A 25,702-nucleotide genomic window follows, 5' to 3' on the forward strand; every position below is an offset into this window, starting at 1 on the left:
GCGCAGTGTGATCTCCCATTGTTTGACACATAAACGCTAATAATAGAGAGATTTGGTGAAATTGAAAAACGGGCTTCGCAGTTGCGTTCAGATGGTAATGGTCAATGGCTCTGTGCAAATTCAGAGCAATTGCTCCAGCCACTGAGGAGAACCGGGCAGCCTCACCATGACACCATGCACCACTACACACACCACTACAGAGGTTTGTCAAATTATAGGAGGATCAAAGGGTAGCCTACTGTACAGAAATGGGTACTTAGATTAATCATTCATAACGTGGCTCAGCTGAGCTGTTAAGGCAATAAATTATAGGCTACTCACAGGATATACTGTAATAGATAGGCAGTGGATGCCATCCCTGCGTCTGGTTAGGACAGCTTTTGGGGAAAGTTGCATGTTGGAATCTTGTAGTCTCCTCATATATTCCATAAAAGAGGTAACGTTTTAACGTGTCCACCTCTATGATTGACGTTGTGTTTCATCTGGATGTGACAGTCCAGTGTGGATAGCTTTTGTTAAGTCTTTAGGTATCCCGTGTTTGTTGGATGTTTCATCTCCAAATGTGTGTGCATTGTTGTTAATTCATGGTTGGACAACATGCCAAACTTACTGCCCTCTCATTTGAAAGTGACTGTGACGTATTCTAACTTATGATACAACTTGTTTTGACTGTTCAATACACAACTTAATAACCGTCCGGACCGGCCAGCGATCTCACATTTAGATTGCCGACAACATAACTCTAGTCTACGTGTACGCGACAACATCCCATTAACAACAACTCTCCTGTTCCGGTCTCACCCTCACAATAAAGTGTCTCCCGTTTACCTCCCAATGCAGCACATTTTACACAGGTTATTATGAAAAGGAAATAGATGTAACTTAACCATAAAGTTAGAACTTAACAGCGTGTGTGAGAGAGAGAGAGAGAGAGAGAGAGAGAGAGAGAGAGAGAGAGAGATTTACGGTGATATTATAATGAACTGCCGTGTCATTGTCAACCGGTCAGGTGTCCGGAGAAATTTATATTTTCCGGTCTTTGTCATAAAATATCTGTCAAAACCGGCAATTGCCGGTCTAACGCAACCTCTGATATATTTTCCAACCCATACTCAGGAAAGTCCACCCACCACGTTCTCATGGATTCAGGTTTTCGCCACGACTGATAACAGTAATTTTTATGAGATGAATGAGTATTAGAATCATTTACAGAAACCCCCAGTTTCTGCCATCACATCCCCAATGCTTTCCTGTAATAACTTGATTATTTATACTTATTAAATGCAACATGATTTGAAGATGAAACAAAATGGTGTCTCACCTTCTCTATATCTCCCAGACCCTCTGTATCCAGCAGCACCAGAGTGTGGTCATTTTTTCTGGGGTGAGGTACACACCACATCCAGATGCCCTTTGTCTTGGATTGGATGGTGGATCCCAGAGGAAACCCTTGAGGATGAAATATAGGACAATAACAAACCAAATTCCATTAAAACATATTTCAAAAAGACTGTCCATATTGATGCTGGGTCTTAATACTAGTCTGATGGCATAAAGTCGACCTACCACACAAGCGGACTTAAAAACTCAAATTATGACAATATCTGTAAGTGTTGAAAGTATGCCTTTACTTAGTTTGCCTTTGCTTAGTTTTGAGCCACGCACGCAGGCTGGGCTGCAGCAGCACACAGACACATCGCGGCTCAGACAAAATACAGCTGATGCGAAGCGAGGGTTATTGTGATTAGGCATTTAGAGGTTAGGTTTATGGGTTCGGGTTGGAACTATTTTAAACACAGTTTTCATTTTTATTTTTATTAAGCTATTCGATCAAGGCAATGAACTGCCAGGTTTCGAGCTGACAGTGACAAGAAAATGACCCATTAACAATAACAATGACGCATCTCCAGGTGGTCTGGGTTGTGAAGTCCTGCCTTGCCTGGGGGAGAATGGGTGAGAGCGGTCAAAATAACCAAAAATGAACATCGTATCAAGGTGCCTATAGTTTCATATTTAGAAAAGATCATTCGGATTGAATATTTAGGAAAAGTCATGGATGGGGAACCTTCTGAGAGCTTCCCGAGCAAATATAATCGACTTCAAAAATCGGTCGGGCTGACCACTTAGACACACGTGCGTTAAAGTCATTCTTGCTTTCATACAGTCATAGTAGATACAAAGTCATGCATTATTAGATGAAAAAGCACCTCTATGACCAGCAATGTCTCTAATTCATTCATCACCATCATCATTATTTAAATGATGCATTAAATGTGAATAAATTCAATAATCAACTTACTATTCAATGATCTCATCTCATCATTGAATCATGAATTCAACAATGAATAAATGTATTAAAACTTCATTTTGAATGGTCCGGATTATGCAGACAGAATTAAGAATAAATTACTATTATCAAATTGAAACATAATTAAAATATAACAACATACATAATATTAAAACATCAATGCAACTAAAAACAATTGAAATAAAATTAATTAAAACATAAAAAAACAAACAAACGAAAAACGATTTCAAATCTATAAAGTCTGCAATTAAATCTTACAATTGACTCAGTGGGATTAACAGGACAACATATACAGTACGTAATATTTTTGAAGCGTGTTGCAAACATGGGGTAGTAGCTAAAAGCAGATACCTAATTCAGTGCAGATTTTTGTAACCATCAGGGTGAGCCATGTTCAGGAGCGGGTTTTTCTAAAATAGCTTTGTAAGTCAAGAAAAACAAATGCTGATCTCTCCTTACTGCTACACAAGGCATTATTTTCTTTTTCTTTTGTATGAAATCATAATCCACACAATTCCTGAGAAGGCATTATTTTTGTGTTTACTCACTCAACTCACAACCATAGACACCAAGGGCAAGACATGAACTCCTTCAGCTACTTGCTGCTACTTGTAAGTGAAAACCTGCAGATGGCTTCACACTATGGGAGTTAAAGCTGAGATTGTAGTGTTCTAATTAGGCAACTGGATTTTACCACTATAGCGAAACGGTTAAGTTGTCAAAATTACAATGTGCTGAGTCCTGACCAATGTTTATATTTAGTATTTGTTTAAAATATAATGCATTAGTAATTAAATGAACTAGGAGGTTCCATTTTGTGGACAGTGGAACACATACTGTATCATGAGATACATGTATCTTATAATGAAAATGCTCACCTTTGTTTGACCCGGCCAGCCTGTTCATGAGGTAGGACTTTCCGGTTCGGTACATGCCCACTACTGACACCACAACCACTTTCTGCTCAATCTGCTGTAAAATCATCTGGGCACTGGGAACCATACGCAGTTTCCCCTCACCGTCAGTCTCTATCAGACATACTGGCTCCTTCATTGCCATGATGGGCACTGCTAGTGGAGAAAATACAAAAAGGCACATGAGGATAATATGTACACTGTTTTATTTTAAAGGAACCTCAACTGTATTATTGCAAGAGTGGTTGCCACAACACAAGTCATGGGTAGTGGCCTTCAGGACCCAAGGAATTACAAAATACAAAAGTTGCTATGAATTGCTATAAAACACAAAAAATAGAGAACATATTAGCAAAAGCAGACAGCCTTTTCTTGTTTTCACATTTTTAATTTGGACAGAAAAACAAATTATACGTTAATACCCTGACCAGATGCGTCCATGGCATGCATCCTACTAATGAACAACAAAAAATAAACTAGACTAACATTTCTTAGACATTTTAAGTGTGCCTGCAGCTCGCCAAGTCTTTGCAACCTGTGTTCGAGAGGTAGGGTGAAATAAATCACTTAGCCAAGATCGTACAAAGTCGAAACCTAGCTCATTCCTAGCTCAGTTAAATGTTATGGACCCAAAATAGTGTCACAACAAAGTACCACCAATCGACTCCAAATGGCCTGAAACGTGCTGGTTTTTGGGTGGTCAATTTTGTCGGGGTGAAGAAAAGAACCCGAACAAAATCATACAAAATTTACCGAACCCTAAAAAATAAAAATAATAATAATTGAGGCCAAAAAGGAGCATCTAAAAAATGTTTTACTATAACAAACTGTCACTACACCTTGGGAAAACTGAATCCATTCTCTTTGGGACCAAACATTCCCTCAGACAGATGGATGTAAATTATTTCAAGGTCAAAGTCGATGACACAATTATCTCTAGCAAAGAAGAGATTACCTATTTGGGTTGTATTCTTGACAAATACCTGACAGGTGAAAGCATGGCGACAAAAGTGGTCAAAAGAGTAAACCAGAGAACCACATTTATGGGCAGAGTTTCCTCTTTTGTCAACCCTCAGACCCTCAGGACCCTCTCAGGGGCCCTGATTCAGCCACGTTTTGACTATGCTTGCACCTCTTGGTACTCCAACACCTCAGTGTCACTGAAAACTAAGCTTCAAACCTCCCAAAACAAACTGATTAGGCTACTCCTCGGACTGGGGCCCATGACCCACCTTTCTCCCACCCATTTTGCCAGCCTAGGCTGGCTCAGGGTGGAAGACAGGCTTAAACAACTAAAAATGGGACTGGTCTACAAAATTGTAAATGCAAATCTCGGGTGTGCCTCTTCGGCCTCAAGGTCTGCTGAGTCGGTGCGCCTCCGTCATGGACAATAACTATTATCACGTGTGCGTGTGAACGCGTGTTCAGCGTTCCCCTAGCGTAGCTTCCTGGTTGCTATGTTGTTGTCGTCGTCGTCGTCGTCAGGTGTGGGGGGAAACAACAAAACAAAACAAAAGCCAGGTCCGCCTATCATCAAAGCCCCGCCTCGCGCCTCCTCCTCGCGCCGCCTCGCATCGAAGCCCCACTCCACCTCCGCCTCCTCCTCCGCCTCCTCCTCCTCCTCCTCCTCCTCCTCCTCCTTCTCCTCCTCGCGAGGAACGCCTGCCTCGCGCCGCGCCTAAAAACGAGCAAACCTTTCCAATTTCCCAACGAATGCCAATCTACCTGCGACATATATATTACTACACCATATAATCAAGATTGATTAATATTTTCCATTCTGGTTGTATTTTAAGTGTTTAACATTTGTTCTTGTCATGTAAAAAAATGTCATGTTATGTAATGTAAAGTAATTATTTTCTGCGTGGACCCCAGGAAGAGTAGCTGCTGCTAAGGTAATGGGGATCCAAATAAACAAACAAATAGAAAAATACTACTAATATAGCCATGCGAAAATAGTAAATTTCGAAGGTCCATACTTGACAATAATTATGGTTGCCTACCAACTAGTGTATTCAATTTACGTAACAGGCTTCTCTTGTAGGTAGGAAGGGAGGAAGTGGCCCACTTCCACTAGGTGGAAGTGGGCATTCCACAGCACAACACCTCTATATTTAGTGGCGAACTGCCCCCTGTTGGTGGTACTTAGTGGGACATGTCATTGATTTGCTTGCCTGGTTGGGTAGGAATGAATGCTGGAATTTGGCTGGAAGTACTGTTTGAAATGATATGGGAGTTGAATATACTGGTATTTTGTTTTGTAGGTAAATACCAGAATACCACAATATTTTGTTTTGTAGTTACCAGCATCACTTATGGTGACTTTGGTGAAGTGGAGCTGGCCGTTCTTCTGGTCCACCCCGGGAGGCAGCTCCCCTACGTCTGCAGGGGGCACCAGAGAGACATAAACACAGTGTTACAACAGAGAGGGGCCAACAGGAGAGGGTTGCGGAGTGTGAGCCAAACACTGCATGGAAGGATTAAGCAGTAGCCCCTCATAGCCCATGCAAATGAAGGCAATCATGATCCAGGATGATAAATCCAGCTCACAGCCTACTACATTCTGAGCATGTCTCTTCGTAGGTCCTTGTACACATAGGATTTACCATTGTGAGCACTGAGTAGTGCTTTGGAGACGGAGGAAACAGCATTTTGAAATAGCTACTTCAGTCAGAAGAATATAGACATAAGGAACGGAAAGCTAAAACATGGCACAAATAGCCGATCTACAAACTCACTAGAGTTTTGAAAAAGCTTTGAACTGAGCAGAATGGACCTTCCGTTCCAGAGATAATGGTCAAAACGGCCACTTTCGATTGAGTTTTGGCCATTGTCGCCCGTCTTTCTTTAAAGCCATACTTGGTCCAGTCCAAAAATAACGATTTATCGCAACCTCTGCTGGTCACTACCGTCATTGCAGGTCTTTAGCGGAGTCCTGCATTACCCAGAATTCCATTTGTTTTCACCGGAAGGCGGAAGCGTTTCAAAAAGCGTTCTTTTTGTTGTTTTATACTATCTGCGGATCGTTTCTCTTAGCCAGTGGAGCTTAAGTTACCGTGAGCTGTGTTTTCTTTTGCTGTAGTTTTTCCATCTTCAAATCCTATAATGCCATAAAAACAGAGTGTAATTCCTTTTTGTTATAAGTGCTGTAGTTCCGGGCCAAACAGGAAACCGGTGCATTTCTGTTTCCGTTTTCCGGCCGTATGACGTCATTTTCGCAGGAAAGACGCCCCTGTCCACTTTCAATAGAAAATATGTTTATAAAAGGCTTTAGGGAGTGAAATTCATGGAATGGGTGTTGTGAAACATTTGACACTCACAAAAGATATAACATTTAACTTTAGTTTTCTTGAAAAAGTTATCTAGTATTACTTTAATAACATGGGCTAGGAAGGTCGGACGGCAACAAACTAGATACCTGAGTAAAGTTCACTTTGAGCTGCATCCAACCCATCCACTGCCATTTCCGTCGGCCTTACCGTTAGACCACTAGGGGCAGTTAAAATGTTTTGGGGGGGTAAAAGATTGTTGTTCTTGCGGATTGGCTATTGCCATGCGACACAGTCATATAACTTAGTAGAACATAGGGCTTAAGTGGTTAAGCGTAAGTGATACTTTGTGCGATGCATCACGATTTTCACTTGGAAAAATCTGCTATTTTCGGCTAGATTAAATTAGGCTTTCGCTAACAGGGGTACATGCTTGGTTGGGCTACACTGTGGCTCTATTAGAGCTTGAGAAGTGCAGTAGAGCACACACCTGCTTTGGTCCAGCGGTTGGTAAGTCTCTCTCTGCCTGTAGCTGAGCATTCGATGTTGATCTCTTTATCCAGCTCCTGGCACTGTGTCGGAGTGAACTTTAGCTTCTCTGTAACACACATAAGTGAAAACACATTATAATTAACACCACAGCAAACACAGAGAGAGAGGTGGGGGTGGCGGGTTTACCACATGTCAAAGCCCGTTTTGTGCACTCCTCACTCTCCAGCACACAAATGAGTGACACTCTGCTCACTGGAGTCGTGCTCAGACACATTTGGGAGAGACTGCAGATCATGTGCGCACACACGCACACATATTGATTGATTGATTGAATATTTTATTAGGCAAAAATATATGATCGAGTCAAGAAGCGGCAGCCTATCGGGAACTCTGATCATATAAACAATGAAGATTGGCCAGACAAAATAGTGTCATGTCAGCCCATCCATCACCGCAGATTGCATAGTAGAGCAGTGTAGACAGGAACTTAACACAGAGATAGAGTGTTAAAATTAAGGATCTGATAAGGCCACCTGCATGGCTCATATATAATGCCTCAGTGGGTGTCCCAAACAGACAAAACAAAGAACTTCTCTGTTCTGGGGAATGGACCCAGAAATAGGCCTGTCACAATTATTACATAATCGTCTAATCGCAATAATTTTTCGCAATTATTTTTGCATTGTGTGTGGAGTGTTTGCCATAATCGTCATAATCGTTTCCATGTTGAAAAATGTTCACACATTTTCAAATATATAAAAAAAAGCAGAAATAGCATATCTACAAGCTTACAACGTGTAACTTCGTAACGCGGTGTAAGCTTGTAAGTCAGCTATTTCTGCTAATTTTACATGTATACAATTATTAAATATGTCAATCATTTCTTTGTATGTTTAAGTTATTTGTCATATCTGCCCTGTGCAATGATTTTATTATGAAGCCTAAAAGGCAAACAGAAATTAAATTTGTATTCACGCACACACACACGCACGCACGCACGCACGCACGCACGCACGCACGCACGCACGCACGCACGCACACACACACACACACACACACACACACACACACACACACACACACACACACACACACACACACACACACACACAATTATATTAGCACTGTGAAAGATGTGTCCTTATTATTTCACACTGGTCACAATGTTGCTACCTGCAGTAATAAGCATATCAAGTCAGTTTTATTTATAAAGTACATAATTAAAAAGTGTTGACTAGAGTGCTATAAAAAATATAAGTCAAATAAGTGAAAGAAATCCAACAGTTACAAATAAAATTAAAGCTGCAAGCAGCAATAAACAGGGCCAAGGCATGAAAGGCAAAAAGCAATATGCAACAATAGCACAATAAGATGTAGAAACACAATAGATTGAACTTGAGACAAAGCAGCCCGATTGTAGCGAAGTGCAGTGAGCTGGGATTGAACCCGAGGCTCCCACTCGCCAGTCCGACGTGTTACCAGTCATGCCAATAGGGCTGAGCCCGATTGGCAAGTCTTTTGCACACCGGTGCTGGCTACTATGACTGTGGGGGCTACAATCACCCCCCTGATCTTTGGAGCGCGTCCTCGCGCTTCGCACTTCACGCCGCGGACCACCGTACACGACGTCCCTCATGTTCCTCACGCAAGGATATTACGCTCCTTGTCCTGCCGACTACGCCAGATTGTAGTGAAGTGCAGTGAGCTGGGATTGAACCCGAGGCTCCCACTCGCTAGCCTGGTAAACCCCCCTCCCTCCGGAAATCTCATTTGCATTTGGTTTCAGGAAGGAGGGTCTGGGATTGCTCACAGAGTAAAGCTGCCCGAACTGCTAAGCATTCGAACCAATCAGCGGCTGCTAGGGGCGGGATCATCCAATCACCTGCCTAGTAGCTTGAAAAAATGAAACTCCGTCTGTCATCGATTCTGCGACCGGAGTCTCAGATGCAAGTACGCTGTGAAACAAAATGTGTGTCGCAAGCTTCTTCCATTTGACGGAGTGAGGTTACCCACTCGCCAGTCCGACGTGTTACCAGTCATGCCAATAGGGCTGAGCCCGATTGGCAGGTCTTTTGCACGCCGGTTCTGGCTACTATGACTGTGGGGGCTACACATGCAACTAACACATGAGCATTCTCAACAGCTGATCAGAATGCTGAGTGATTGTGGCTAGCAATTCAGGGTTAAGAACCGTACTCATGGACACCTCAACCCATGGCCATAGACAGGAATTGAACCCTCAACCTTCGCACTCTCAGGCTGTCACACTAGTGATTCCGGTGGTGTCTGTTGAAGATCATAGATTCTTGCCTTCTGCCATGAACCGAGCCCCTGTTTCACTAACACTAAGATCAGTGGTTCACAAAGCATTTACCAAAAGAGAAATGTGATGTCTCCTCTGTACCAAAACTAGTGAAAGTAGCCGATCTACAAGCTCACAAAGCGTTGCTATCCAAAAAGTTGCGAGATTGTAGATCGGCTATTTTCACAATGAAGTAGCCTATGTTATATATTGAAAAAACTTACTCTCAAATAAGCATTTCAGGTTATCTTTAACAATTGCACATCATTAATAGATACAATCATGTTGTGTGCAATGCAATTTAAATTAAGTCTGCATGAGGTGAAGCTTGAACCGGCAACCATGTGATTAAGAGGCATATGCTGTAGAGAGAAGCCATTGGACCAACAGACCTGCACTTGTGAAAAAGGAGCCCAAACAGATGAAACCGTTTCACACTTTAATTGCTCAAAAATCCTGGGGTTAAGTGTTATTCAATCTGCTCAAAATTGCGGAAAATAAAAGGGCGGAGCTTACTGGTCAAAGTGATAGATGTGTTCCTCATGAGTCAAGGCACATGTGTAAGCAAGTTTCATGGCTGTCGGCCAAACGAGGCATGACTTATAGCTGTTTAAACTTTGCATTTTAAAAAAATTGCTATTGCGCCCCCCTTTGGCCAATTGGAGTAAGTGATATTTGGAATGACCCTCTACATTACATCAAAGTTTCAAACAAATGTGAGTCTGCATGTATGTGTTAGGGGCAGACAAATAATTAATCATAAAACTGCAAAATTCATTGGCTCAAAAAAGCTTATTTTTTTCACTTATGGAAAATCCGCCACTAACGTTTTGTTGGCATAGGTCCAAAGTTCATGTGTAAAAGGTTTGTGCAGATTGCTCAAAAATCCCAGGAGGAGATATATTTTAACTGCTTTTCATATTATTCAAAATGGTGGGAGATCTAAAGGTCAGAGGTCAAAAGTCAGACCACGCAAGTTGTTAGGCATGAGGAGACGCATGTGTGTATTGAAGTTTCATGGCTGTAGGTCAAACAGGGCATGAGTTGTACCTGTTCGAACTTGGCATTTTTCAATTGATTGCTATAGCGCCACCCTTTAGCCAATGGTTGTGAGTTTCGTGCCTTGGCCGTTTGGCATAGTCCAAGAATTCCTGTCCGATAATTTTTTTATTGTTTGTTTGATTGATTGATTTAATATTTTATTAGGCAAAACATGTAAAACATCACAGTTACTTTCAATATACTTTGTCTAAAAGGTCTGTTCAAAAAAGTCCTTGTGGTCTTGTTTCCATTGAGGTCCTTGTAGTCCGGGCCCTTAAGTCCATTTTTATGTTACAATAGTTCACTTTGTGATACAAGCGCCAAATTTGGCATGAACAATGCCTAGGACCCACTTTTGGAGAAAAGCCCGTTAGCCACGCTAAAAACCCCAATATGGCTGCCATTTTCCAAAATGGCTGCTGGCGAAAGACATTTTATGTGTATTTTGACCTGGATTGTGATTGGATTTTGATTATTTTGGTATCAACGTATAGTTTAGACTCCCTCCACCCCCTCCCCCCGTTAGCTACGCGAAAAAAAACCAATATGGCTGCCATTTTCCAAAATGATTTCAGGCAAAAGCCATTTTATGTGTATTTTGACCTGGATTGTGATTGGATTAACCAATTTTGATTATTTTGGCATCGGAATATAGTTTTGACTCCCCCCGCCCCCTCCCCCCGTTAGCCACGCAAAAAACAATATGGCTGCCACTTTCCAAAATGGCTGCTGGGGAAAGACATTTTATGTGTATTTTGACCTGGATTGTGATTGGATTTTGATTATTTTGGGTTGAGTTTTTACCCCCCCCCCATGTCTGGATCACAAATTGTTCTAATCGTCACATTTGCAGGCACTCAGCTGTGTGCACTGAAGGCCAAAGCGGTAGCACTTGCATCTACCACGACGTTCAGTCTTGCACCGGCTTTTGTCAGTTGTTCACAAATCTGGGCAATTGGTAGAGTGTCATCCACGCTACTTGCCAAATGTCATCTTCTGCTCGCCATCCCCAACTGGCAGGGCTCTCTGTATGACATTTGACATACAGTTACCTGGCTTCAGACAGGGGCAACTTGATAAGTGGCATGCTTCACATGATGTGCAAGAGATGCCCTTGTAGGTGGAATGGCATCATAGGACCTCTGCTTCCATGCAAACAGGTAAAATCTTGCATCATCAACCCCATCACCAGTGCTGTTCTTGTCATGCACTGTTACTGGTGGGTATTGACTGAGCTTCTGGAAGACATGAGACACTTCAGGTCACACTTGCCGGGTTTGGCTGTCTTTTTGCCTTTTCACGAAAGGCTGACACATCCAGTGAAAGTGTGAAAGAAAAGGATGCCAATGGATTTTTCAGGGCCTAGATTCTTCACCAAATTGTGAACTGGTAATCAACAACAATACAGTACAGTACAGTACAGTGCTGTTCAATAACAATACAGTACAGCACAGTAGAGTACTGTGCTGTACAATAGCAAAACAGTACAGTACTGTGCTGTACAATAACAGAACAGTACAGTAGAGTAAAGTACAGTGCTATACAATAACAGTACAGTACTGTTTTGTAATGTGTTAGTTTGTCCTGTTTTAAGTGGTTACTTAGTTTTGACTTTACTGTTGTGTTCGTTTTATTTTGTCGTAACGTTTCCTGTCTTGTCTCATTACCTTGTGATTAGTTTTATTTCTCCACCTGTGTCCCGTTAGTCCCTTAGCTCAGTGGTGCACATTCTGCGCAACCTTTTTACAGTACACCCTCAGAAAACATTTGGATTATCCAATCACAATCCAGGTCAAAAACCACATAAAATGTCTTTCGCCGGCAGCCATTTTGGAAAATGGCAGTCATATATATATTTTTGCGTGGCTAACGGGGGGAGGGGGCAGGGGGAGTCAAAACTATATTCTGATGCCAAAATAATTTCAATACAGGTGAAAAAAAATATTTTGGAAAATGGCAGCCATATTGTTTTTTTTTGCGTGGCTAACGGGGGGAGGGGTGGGGGGGAGTCAAAACTATATTCTGATGCCAAAATAATCAACATTGGATTATCCAATCACAATCCAGGTCAAAAACCACATAGCATGTCTTTCGCCGGCAGCCATTTTGGAAAATGGCAGCCATATTGTTTTTTTTTTTGGGTGACTAACGGGCTTTTGTGAAAAAGTAGATCCAGAAGAAACTTTGTGGGAAATTTGGCGCTTGTATCACAAAGTGAACTATCGTGTCACTAACAGCCCCTACTATTGGTATTCAATTCATAGTCATAGTGGCACCAACAGTTAAACTATCATCACAAAAATACAGAAACAAATAACACTATGTACAAACAAAAACAAAAAATGCAGGAAAAAAATATGAAAATATGAAATATGTACAACAATGGGGGGGGGGGGGGGGTGGGGGGGACGTCTGACGGGAAAATAGTACTACCTCCTTTTTTGGCCTCCTGAAAGGTGAATTTTCAGGGCTGTTTTAAATGAACTGCACTTTTTGAGTGATGGGGTTAGGCTATTCCAAACCTGGGTGGCAGTGCTATAGAAGGAGAATTTGCCCATGTTTGTTTTATGGGTGGGTGGTACCAGATCGCTGTTAACACTCCCTCTAGTTTTGTGACTGTGGGTGTCGCTAACTTTTTGGAGGTATTTATTCAGATATGAGGGTATAGGGGTATTTCAGGCAAATTTGCATTTACAATTTTGAAGACCAATCCCATTTTTAGTTGTTTAACCCTGTCTTCTACCCTGAGCCATCCTAGGCTGGCAAAATGAGTGGGAGAAAGGTGGGTCATGGGCCCCAGTCCGAGGAGTAGTCGAATCAGTTTGTTCTGGGATGTTTGAAGCTTAGTCTTCAGTGGCATTGAGATGTTGGAGTACCAGGAGGTGCAAGCATAGTCAAAAAGGGTCTGGATCAGGGCCCCTGAAAGGGTCCTGAGGGCATCCTTGTTGACAAAAGAGGAAACTCTGCCCATGAATCTGGTTCTCTGGTTAACTCTTTTGATCACCTTTGTAGCCATGTTTTCACCTGTCAGGTATTTGTAAAGAATACAGCCCAAATATTACAGTTTTATAAACGATCGCGCTGTTCTCTGTCAGTCCCTTCATCAGGTTCACTTTCCACTCACTCGGATCCGGAAATAGCGTCATCCGAAGATGTTCGCTCCCGCCCACCTCCTGTTTATCTGTTTCCTGGAATCTTGAGTTAACTGGTTTTGCCATGGTTTTGGCTAGTCATCGTAGTTTTAACATGGTCTAAAAAACTAAGGGAAAGCTCCGGTTATATATATAAATGTTCTGTGGCCAGCTGGGGAGGTGGGAAAGACGTGCATTGTTGCCGGTATATGCTGCCTTCAGCCTGGCTGCGCCCGTGAAAGTTACCTTGTGGGTGAAAACGTTTTCCTTTGAGGGTCGGGGCATGTATCCTGTTTGTGTACACACACGATGAGATGATGGATTATAATGGATATAAAATGTCTGTGACCGGTTGAAAAGGTTATAAAACACGAAAATCGCTGGCAGTGGGTGAGTTTATTAATGAATATACTCTGGCAGTGAAAGAGTTAATAAAGACAGAATAGGTGATTTTACATTGGAGTTGAAGATCCTTCTCTAAAGTGCCAGATGTTCTAGACCTGTAAATACATTGTCCTCGCCTATTCTGTATCTGTACCTTCCTGTTTGTCTGTAATACACTCCAAAAAAATAAAGGACTACATATTTGAGAATGCTTCTAGCATGATTGGTTCACCACTGATTGTCTTCAGACAGACAGAAGGGAAAACATCATACGAGGCCATGCCTTTTGGCCTTGCGGAGAAAATAAACCATAAACTATGAATTTTCCTTTACCTTCAGTAGCAGGAGCATCTTGGGAATGCAATGATGGTTCTGGTTGGGTTGTCACTGTAGCTGGGACAGGCTCAGCTTGAGTAGAAGGACCTAAACAGACATGAAAGGCAAAAAAAAATAACCAGAAAACTGTTACCGAATAACACGTTTAACCACAGACCCATCAAATCTACACGTTTGCAAAAAGGAAAATAAATCCCCTTCTATGGGACCATATTCGATATTTACTGTATAAGTCAGGACCCTCCATCTTACATATATATATATTTTTTCCTGAACCTTCCCCAATGCTACAAACATAATAATAGATTGATTGATGCATCCCCCAACATACTATTTAAAACAGATACATATGCCCAATTGTTTGCATTCTGCAAACAGAAATAGAAATGATTATTATTGCAACCTATGAAATAAGAGACGGCTCCAAAAAATATTGCCAAAATCTTTCGAAGATAGCAGATCTACAAGCTCACAACTCACCACACCACAATGGATTGTGAGCTTGTAGATCTGTGTTCCTTTATTCCTCCCCTGCTGTTCCACATCCTTCCTTTCCTTTCTTGCTTTTTTATCCTCCTTTTCTTATAGTTTTTAGCAATCAGGTATCCGGTGTACCCCGGTCCGTTGCTCCAATTCGTAACCAAACGTGGCAAAAACACTTTTACGGGGTCTGCTATGAGAATAGTCACACCAAATAAAATAAAAGGCTCTTTGCACAGTGCTCAGCCATATTGGAAAGAAATGGGCTTCTTCCTCACTTCCTTCATAAGCATTACCAATGATACTAATGAACGCTCTGTTCCATTTAGTTTAGCACAGTGGTTCTCAAACTTTATAATTGAAAAACTCTGAGTGTACAAATGGAGTACAAATGGAACCAAATGGACCCGTACGGGTCCATTTGGTTACCCATTTCTACACTCTCAGAGCTACACACCCACAATGGGCCATTTGGAATACCCTCAAGGAAGTATGAGGGTCCTTGGACCACACTTTGAGACCCACTGGTGTAGCAGAGCCTTTCCAACATGCACAATATCAGCACCCTGAATCTGTTTGACCAGAATGGAACAGAGCTGTGCATAGATCCTATTTGCACACATGTGGAGCGCTAAAGCCCTGCATGTGAAAAGTGTGTGTGTGTGTGTGTGTGTGTGTGTGTGTGTGTGTGTGTGTGTGTGTGTGTGTGTGTGTGTGTGTGTGTGTGTGTGTGTGTGTGCGTGTGCGTGTGCGTGCGTGTGTTACTACTTCCAGAAGTAGTCGAATCAGTTTGTTCTGGGAGGTTTGAAGCTTAGTCTTCAGTGGCATTGAGATGTTGGAGTACCAGGAGCAGGAGGTGTAAGCATAGTCAAAAAGGGTCTGGATCAGGGCCCCTGAAAGGGTCCTGAGGGCATCCTTGTTGACAAAAGAGGAAACTCTGCCCATGAATCTGGTTCTCTGGTTAACTCTTTTGATCACCTTTGTAGCCATGTTTTCACCTGTCAGGTATTTGTAAAGAATACAGCCCAAATTGTACAGTTTTATAAACGATCACGCTGTTCTCTGTCAGGTTCACTTTCCACTCACTCGGATCCGGAAATAGCGTCATCCGAAGATGTTCGCTCCCGCCCACCTCCTGTATATCTGTTTCCTGGAATCTTGAGTTAACTGGTTTTGCCATGGTTTTGGCTAGACATCGTAGTTTTAACACATTGGGTGCCAGAGGTTTATTAAAATATTATACGTTGAGTGCCAGCATTTCTTCCATCCACTTGCGTTATACATTTCGTGCTGTGAGAAGCCCCGACGCAGAAGTGCATGTAAACAAAGCGTGCGTGCGAGACGGCGGAGGGTCCCGACTAACGCCTGGAACAATAATATTTCCAACGCGACCCTCCATTGCAGCGTGATCGCCGATCGAAAACGGCTCCTTTCCACCACATTAAAAAGAAATGGAGATATTAAGCTTTTAATCAAGGAGATAACATTGAAAACGCCGACCGGAAGGATTTTTGACATGGAGCCAGATCCAGCCTCTTCTTCTCAGAAACTCCTTGGGTGATGTCAAAGTTTCGTTTTAGCGCCCCACGTGGCCCACATGTATAAAAATAGAATTGGGTCAAAAACGGTCCGGACCGTTTTCGGCACTTCTCGTTTGGACCCTCAAAAACGGTCCGGACCGTTTTTGGCATTCAATGTGTTAACATGGTCTAAAAAACTAAGGGAAAGCTCCGGTTATATTTTCTTTTCTCTGGACAGTTATCCCCTTTGTGTTTACCAACGGTCTGACACGCGATCATAATATATATAAATGTTCTGTGGCCAGCTGGGGAGGTGGGAAAGACGTGCATTGTTGCCGGTATATGCTGCCTTCAGCCTGGCTGCGCCCGTGAAAGTTACCTTGTGGGTGAAAACGTTTTCCTTTGAGGGTCGGGGCATGTATCCTGTTTGTGTACACACACGATGAGATGATGGATTATAATGGATACAAAATGTCTGTGACCGGTTGAAAAGGTTATAAAACACGAAAATCGCTGGCAGTGGGTGAGTTTATTAATGAATATACTCTGGCAGTGAAAGAGTTAATAAAGACAGAATAGGTGATTTTACATTGGAGTTGAAGATCCTTCTCTAAAGTGCCAGATGTTCTAGACCTGTAAATACATTGTCCTCGCCTATTCTGTATCTGTACCTTCCTGTTTGTCTGTAATACACTCCAAAAAAATAAAGGACTACATATTTGAGAATGCTTCTAGCATGATTGGTTCACCACTGATTGTCTTCAGACAGACAGAAGGGAAAACATCATACGAGGCCATGCCTTTTGGCCTCGCGGAGAAAATAAACTATAAACTATGAATTTTCCTTCACCTTCAGTAGCAGGAGCATCTTGGGAATGCAATGATGGTTCTGGTTGGGTTGTCACTGTAGCTGGGACAGGCTCAGCTTGAGTAGAAGGACCTAAACAGACATGAAAGGCAAAAAAAACAAAACAGAAAACTGTTACCGAATAACACGTTTAACCACAGACCCATCAAATCTACACGTTTGCAAAAAGGAAAAGAAATCCCCCTCTATGGGACCATATTCGATATTTACTGTATAAGTCAGGACCCTCCATCTTACATATATATATTTTTTTCCTGAACCTTCCCCAATGCTACAAACAGAAATGATTATTATTGCAACCTATGAAATAAGAGACGGCTCCAAAAAAAATTGCCAAAATCTTTCGAAGATAGCAGATCTACAAGCTCACAACTCACCACACCACAATGGATTGTGAGCTTGTAGATCTGTGTTCCTTTATTCCTCCCTTGCTGTTCCACATCCTTCCTTTCCTTTCTTGCTTTTTTATCCTCCTTTTCTTATAGTTTTTAGCAATCAGGTATCCGGTGGCCCCCCGGTCCGTTGCTCCAATTCGTAACCAAACGTGGCAAAAAAACACTTTTACGGGGTCTGCTATGAGAATAGTCACACCAAATAAAATAAAAGGCTCTTTGCACAGTGCTCAGCCATATTGGAAAGAAATGGGCTTCTTCCTCACTTCCTTCATAAGCATTACCAATGATACTAATGAACGCTCTGTTCCATTTAGTTTAGCACAGTGGTTCTCAAACTTTATAATTGCAAAACTCTGAGTGTACAAATGGAGTACAAATGGAACCAAATGGACCCTTACGGGTCCATTTGGTTCCATTTCTACACTCTCAGAGCTACACACCCACAATGGGCCATTTGGAATACACTCAAGGAAGTATGAGGGTCCTTGGACCACACTTTGAGACCCACTGGTGTAGCAGAGCCTTTCCAACATGCACAATATCAGCACCCTGAATCTGTTTGACCAGAATGGAACAGAGCTGTGCATAGATCCTATTTGCACACATGTGGAGCGCTAAAGCCCTGCATGTGCAAAGTGTGTGTGTGTGTGTGTGTGTGTGTGTGTGTGTGTGTGTGTGTGTGTGTGTGTATGTGTGTGTGTGTGTGTGTGTGTGTGTGTGTGTGTGTGTGCGTGTGCGTGCGTGCGTGCGTGCGTGTGTCCTGGGCATGACGTTAAACTGCCCCGTTGTAACTACCATCGTCAATGTAGTAGTTGCAGTGGATGTGTGATAGGGTCGAAAGAGTTATTGTTAATTGTTTGTACATTCATTTCATAAAGCATGTATGTGATCCTATTATGTTATTTTTCATGTAGAACGATTTCTTGTTTGTCCCTGAGTCACCTTCCACTGCTCCTGATGATTGAACAAGTGCAGCCTTGCTAATGACCAAGCCCGAAAGTGACCAGTGAGTGCGGAGCTGGGCGGAGCCTCCGTGCTATAAGTAGAGCGTGGCCTCATTTGAAGAGCAGACAAATCAAATCAAACTTTATTTATAAAGCACATTTAAAACAACAGAAGCTGACCAAAGTGCTGTACAAGGTTGAGACAAACAAAGCATCAACGCATCAATAAGCGCCCATTGGCGCACAGACAAATACAGTGCATTATTAAGACACAATAGCAGCAGATCAAGGACAGTTAAAAGCCAAAGAGAATAGGTGGGTTTTTAGGAGGGATCTGAAAACCCCAATGGACTGGGCAGAACGGATGCGGAGAGGGAGGTCGTTCCAAAGCGTGGGGGAGGCAGCAGCAAAAGCGCGGCCACCTCTGGTCCTTTAATTGGTCTTTGGGACGATCAATAGGGACTGATCAGCAGACCTTAGGGCCCTGGCTGGAGTGTATGGATCTATGAGCTCAGCGAGGTATAGTGGAGCAAGCCCGTTTTGAGATTTAAAAGCAAATAAAATGACCTTAAAATGTATTCTAAAATTGACAGGGAGCCAGTGAAGTGAGGCCAGGACAGGGCTGATGTGCTCACGTCTTGAAGGCGTACTTTCTAGGAGTACTTTAAGCACATACCTTGCCCTTCTCACAGGGTAGGAGACAGTATCACATCCTAACAGGTTCTTGGAGGAGGACAACCACAAGCATCCGATAAGCACAGTGTATTTTGTCTAGGATTTACCATTGAGAATGAAGGCGATGCCACCGCAAGCAATGCTTTTATCCCAGAAATGTTCATCAATGTTCCACTGCAACCAGGGAATGACATCAGAGTGCCAGTGGGCATCATGCGGGGATCGATGATGGTAAATGGACTGCATTTAAATAGAACCTTACTAGTCTTCCTGACTCTTCAAAGCACTTTACAATGTACTTCACATTCACCCATACATTCACACACCAATGGTAGAGGAAACACAAATACAATACCCCTACCTGCTCATTGGGAGCAGGTAGGGGTTCAGTGTCTTGCTCAAAGACAGGAGGAGCCAGGGATGGAACCTGGAATCTTTGGATTCCAAGACGGCCGCTCTACCTCATGAGCCACTGCCACCCCGCATGATGACAGACTTATATCGCACTTCCAGTCACTCAAATGGATTATACATGTCATGACGCTTGAGGTCCAGTGTGGGGTTCATACTTAATGGCAAAGCTTTTCAGTGATTTCTCAAGGTGTACAAGGGTTGTGAGCACAGGATCCAGGTGAGAAGGTGGAGAATCGATACATGGACATGGATCCAGATAAATTGCTTTTTTTTTGGCAAGATTAATTTCTGGACATTCAAAAATAGACTTAGTCTCTAAGAGCACCTTTCTAAATTGACTACCAGCTAAAACAAGACTTTTTCCTGGTCTTGGGCCTAATTATTACATACTTTATGCAAATTGTGCAAATGAGGAAAGGTTGCATGACTTCACCATGATAATAGATGAATTTCTGCACATCACAAACATGGGCTTTGACTCTTAAGTCACCTTTCTAAGTTAACTGGACGCAAAATGTTAGCCGCAAAATGTTAGCTATTTCCAGGTAATTTGCTCATTAAGCGATACATTTGCTGATTATGCTTATTACTCAAATTGCCCAATATGCAACTTTTAGGAATCAAGCTTAAACTCATCTGCTAAGCCTATATATGACATTTTAATCATAAAGGTTTACAGGAAACAACATTTCTGGTTTTAACATGGGTTTGACAGCCCAAAATGTGTACAGCCTCTGACAAGTCTCAGAGGTCAATTGAGAAATGCTTCCACGTCTGAAAACAGACTTCATGACATATAGAAACACTGTAGGAAGTTTCATGCTTCTTTCATAAAAAGCACGATACCTTCCATTTATGAGCTTATCTTCTCACTAGAACCCTGAACGCTCACCATATACTGCCCCCAAAACCAAAACCAACATGAGATGAATAGCACCTTTGAATAGCATTGTACATAAGGCGGCTTTCCATATACATGGACTTACCTAGCCCCACCCCACACCGCCCACCACAGCGACGGTTTCCACTACAATGAAGTGGGTAGAGTGGTGTGTAAGTGGTACTAAACTGGTGCCTAAAAAGTACCCAGTCTTGGGTAGGTCTGAGCTGGGCTAAGCGGGGCTAAAGCTGCTACTGCTACTGATTGGTCGGCTCACAGCTGTGTCTGTCCACTCAGGTCTCTGTAAAATGTAAACACTACGGTAGCAGTGTTGCCATGTCCACTTATTATAAGCGACATTGGGCTTATTTTTCTGTAAAGTTGCTTGTAAATATTGGTAGTACTTTTACTCCACTACAATTATCTGAAAACGTATTAGTTACTAGTTACTAGTTACTTTTCAGATATAAATGATTACATTATAAAACATACATTAACCACTTAAGCCCTATTTTATACCTAGGCTATTTGAAAATATCCGACCTACAAGCTCACAACGCATCGCATCATTGTAGATCTGCTATTTTCAAACATTTAGTACTTACTTTTGGTAGCCTACCTTAAGTACATTTTTGATACCAAAAGTTTTTGTACTTTTACTCAAGTAATTCCAGACTTTCACTTGTAGAGTGCTTCTACATTGCAGTATTGATACTTTTACTTAAGTAAAACATTTGAGTACTTTTTCCACCACTGCTTGTTTTTAAAATGTAATTGATTATTTGGGGCTTGTTTCCATATGTTGTTGAAACCAGTGGTTCTTAAACATTTTCATGTCAAGGACCCCCAAATTAATATGTATTTGTCAACATTATATGTATATATATTTTTTAAATAGCAGATGCACACACTCACAATGCGTCGCATCGCTACGCGTTGTGAGTTTGTAGATCTGCTATTTTCAAATAGCCGTAGATAGTTGCTTCTTTTGGGATTGTTTTCATAGACCTGATTGCTTATTTTTTTCTGCTAAACCTGGCAACAATGAATGTGCGACGATACACGCTAATAATGTTTTTTATATAAGTGATGGCAACGTGTTTAGACACCACACAGGTCTTCCCAACAATAGCGAAGATTAAAGTCAGGGTGAACATGGCCAAATAATAACTTAAGAGCCAAACTAACTCTGAGGAAGCACGCTAGCATTTAGGCTAACACTGTAGCCTGAGGCTAAGTTGGTGTGTTAAAGAAAGGGGCGTTGATTTCCTTCGGGAGGGGAGGGGAGGGTGGGGATTTTGCGAGTGGGGACTTTTGTGCAATGGAAACGCAAGACATTTTGAAGCGGTGCGGTGCGGTTCTGGACTGTACTGGACAGTGTCGTGCTTAAGCTGTGATGGAAAAGCGGCTTGCACTTTGAATGCATTAGCACTTTCTTTCTTGTTTTTCTTTATTCTACTGCTGCTCTCTCTCTCCTAGATGTTTTTAATGTTATAACAATGTCATAACAGAACTATCATAATAGTAATAATCACCATTTCTGTAGAGTGACTATTAGGTTTCATTTTTCGTTTATTAGAACAAAACTGACATTTTAACAAGCATATATTATTATAATGGAGAAAAATGGGGCAAAAAGTGCCAAAAATGCAATTCTGAGGTCAATGACCACTCAAGGTCACCAGAGGTCAATCTGAAAGTGCTTCCACGTCTGAAATCAAACCTTGGGGTATGTAGATGATATGCTGAAAGTTTCATGCTTCTTTCCTAAAATGCACAATTGGTTTGCTTAAAGGGGAATTCCACCCCTTTTCAATATTTAACTATGTCATTAATATAGCATAAAGGAGTTGTGTGGAAATAAGAAAAAAGTTCCCCCCTTTCTGTGTTGCCTTGAACTGGAGGATTGATTGTGGGTTTAACATTGCAAATTACACCATGATGAGTCATCACAGTGTAATTTGCAATGTTAAACCCACAATCAATCCTCCAGTTCAAGGCAACACAGAAAGGGGGGAACTTTTTTCTTATTTCCACACAACTCCTTTATGCTATATTAATGACATAGTTAAATATTGAAAAGGGGTGGATTTCCCCTTTAACTGCTGCACTATATCATGAGTTTGTGAATGTAACCTTTACTGCACCTAAAATATTTGTGTCCCTGTATGCTTTCCCTGTGTCTGGACATAAATACTTTTTTTAAAAGTGTGTGCGTGCGTGTGTGCGTGCGTGCGTGCGTGCGTGCGTGCGTGCGTGCGTGCGTGCGTGCGAGCGTGTGTTTTCTAGGATAGTTGGTACATTAATTAGTAAACTCATGCCCAATAGTCTGTAAGTTGGCCTTACTGCTCACTGTGGGTTTCTTGCACAGCCCTAAAACACATCATTACTCATTCATCATAATGCATGTGTCTGTCCCTGTCCATTTCAACATGTCTCCCTGTCATTCATTGCAGCTGTAGATGATGCCCAACTAGGTTGCAACTAGGACCACAGCACTATCTGATGTGTATACACACTACCACAGGAGTATTGCAATATTTACTTGCGCTTCGCCTACAAACATTCCATTCTATATTCATGTATCTATAACATTACGTACTCACCAAGGACTCGCTGGTTGTCAACTGGGACTACAGATGTACACACCCCAACCAGTGCCAGCACCATGAGCCAGGTGTAGAAGTTGCCTCTTCCAGAAGCAGACTCTGAAAAAGAGACGAGCAGAAAAAGGCCTTTTGTCGCTTGAAAAGATAATCCTATTTGTGTTGCACAACAAAACCCAATTCATCAAAGTTCGTTAAACTATGATAAGCTTGATGTATTTCAGCATTCAGCAGAAACACAGTCAAATCATTATACAATTGTGGAATATAATAAACAGCCGAATAAACAACAGAAGCAAATGTACTGGTGTTCCACTTACATTGCATCAGAGTGATGCCTGTACAATACATGTGTTCCTATGTTACAAACTAGAAATAGATATATCTGACTTTGAGGGTAGAAAAGGGGCAAAAAAGGAGAAAGAAAGAGAGAATAGGTGATTTTACATTAGAGTTGAAGATCCTTATTTTTGTTATCTATCGCTAAAGTGCAAGATGTTCTATTCCTGTAAAAGGCTGTCCTTGCCTATTCTTGCTTTGGCATCTGCATCTGTACCTCTCTGTTTGTCAAAATGACCCTAAATGACTCTACTTCTTTGTATTGAGCATGCTGTCTTCTAGTATGATTCATTCAACACTAGTTGCCTTCATTCTCATGTTTGTTTTTCCATTGTGTTTAAGTCCTACTTGTGATCTAAACTGCCCACAAAAAGTTCAGAAACTTAACTTTGGTCGATTATTAATAGGTATTGTTCATTTTTATCATTGATTAGTCACTTTTACAACAAAGTACAGCCTGTAAGGATAGGGCAACACAGCAAAATGTGTGGGTAGTGCCCCAATTATTATTTTTTGCCAAAATCCCCTGCAATATTGTTCTTTTGGCATGCACTCTCGTTTTGATCTTGGCGGTGCTGGCAGGTGTGTGACAGTCACAGGTGTGTGCCTGGCACCTGATCATGGGTCCAACAACTTTGTTGAGTTTGTGTATGCTCCAAGCAGCAACTAGGGTTAACACCTTTCAGAAAATGAAATAAGGGACACTTATTTCACCGCCGCGCGGACAACATTGTTTTTGGGGAGCCAGCCCCCCAAACCCCTGAAATGCATAGAAATCTATTTAAAAAATGGAAATCTGTGAAATCTATAAAAAATAATCTATGCATTTCGAAATAGTTATAACTATAACATACAATAATACAAACACAACAAGTCCTACTCATACCATAATCATTGTGTATGTATGTTTTGCATTTTTGAATTGGCAATTGTCCAGATTACTATTTCTATGCATTTAATGTATTATTGATGTAAGTCGCTCTGGATAAAGAGCGTCTGCAATAAGCCTGGAACCAAGCCATCCAGGCTCCTGGTGAATCATGACCATAAAACATTTGATGCTGTGTCAAAACAATATTTGAAAAGGGTATTTATTAAATTTAGTATATAGGGGTGGGACAAAATATCAATATTGCGATGTGTCGCAATACTTCCTCTCGCGATAACTATATCGATACACAGCCGACAAATATCAATATTTTATTACACAATGCATTTGGCTGCCATAACCTATTATTTTCACTACTATTTATTTTATTTTGCTAAGAGGTCTGGGAAGTTGCGTTCTGACGACTTCCGGCGGTCGCCTTATGGTGGTGGGCCGGTTGAGAACTCACTATCTCAGAGCGAGTTACGCTTCTGTGAGGACGGATGTGTTAGTATTTGTTTGTAAGCAGCGTGTCGCTGGCAAGGTTTGTTTTATTGTTTTGAATGTCAACATTTAGGTTCTACTGTACGTCAACATTTGTGTTTTATGTTAGGTTTCATTATGAGTTTAATTGATCGATTTGTTTTTGTTTCAGTTTGTTTGTTAGTTGTTATTTTGGGTTTCCTGGACGCATTCCCTTCACTGCAATATGCAGCCAGTGGGGTAAATTTCATTTTCTTTCATTATGTTTTGTATGTGTTAGGCCTACATGTTGGTCTGTGAGCCGTAAGTGTGCTTAATAAACCATCAGTGAGAAAACATCTGACTTTGTTTGTGAAGGGAGTGACAATGCATGTGCTCTATGGATTCCCCCGGTTAACACAGAGTGTAGTACTTAATGCCGCCTGTCCTGTCTGTGGTGGCGCTATTGAGATAAATTAGGGTGCACATAATAATAATAATAATAATAATAATAATAAAGGTTTCTCTGGTTTACATACTTGCATACATCCTAACCACTGATATTAGTGCAGGATTTCATTTCATGTTATTGTATTCATACATCCTAACCACTGACACCAGGATTTCATTTTATTGTATTCTTATCAAAGCAATAAGAACTGAAGAGGGGTTATTTGTATCCTTTCTTGTGGACAGTTTGCAGTCAGAGTTTTACTGTTTGGAGGAAGCATTATGCATGCATATGTTTGTACATTGTACCAGGCCAATTCGTTATGCACAAAAATGTAATAAGATTTCGGAATAAATACATAATTCAAGATGTTTGCCTTTTATGGGTATTTTTTTCTTTTTCAGTTCTTGCAATATATATCGAGTATCGCAGATATTGTGTATCGTGATATTATCATTATCGAGGGCCAAATATTGCCACAGGTATCGTGCACTATCCACTATCTGTACCCCATCCATCTTCAAACGCTTATCCGGCATGAGGTCCCGGTCCCACCCCTAATAGTAATATAATTCAATATTCAAATTATTTTTTCACAGAATCAAATGTTGTATGGTCATGAT

The 25,702-nt window shown here is 41.5% G+C and overlaps 1 protein-coding gene across 3 annotated transcripts in view; it reads right to left on the reverse strand.

Annotated features, from left to right (window-relative positions):
• LOC308083933 (guanylate-binding protein 1-like) overlaps positions 1-25,702 on the reverse strand; it is a 53,257-nt gene that overhangs the window by 23,353 nt on the left and 4,202 nt on the right. The window contains exons 3-9 of one of the 3 annotated variants that reach the window (XM_080426357.1): positions 22,960-23,061; positions 17,028-17,117; positions 14,175-14,264; positions 6,982-7,089; positions 5,527-5,604; positions 3,187-3,378; positions 1,322-1,449 (exon numbers count right to left, since the gene is read on the reverse strand). In XM_080426357.1, coding sequence (XP_080282483.1) covers positions 1,322-1,449; positions 3,187-3,378; positions 5,527-5,604; positions 6,982-7,089; positions 14,175-14,264; positions 17,028-17,117; positions 22,960-23,061 — 788 coding nt within the window. The remainder of the gene's footprint in view (positions 1-1,321; positions 1,450-3,186; positions 3,379-5,526; positions 5,605-6,981; positions 7,090-14,174; positions 14,265-17,027; positions 17,118-22,959; positions 23,062-25,702) is intronic. The other 2 variants (XM_080426359.1, XM_080426358.1) reach the window with 2 other exon arrangements.

This window comes from Gymnoscopelus braueri (genome assembly GCF_963280865.1).
Source record: "Gymnoscopelus braueri genome assembly, chromosome: 4".
NCBI classification, from domain to species: Eukaryota; Metazoa; Chordata; class Actinopteri; order Myctophiformes; family Myctophidae; genus Gymnoscopelus; species Gymnoscopelus braueri.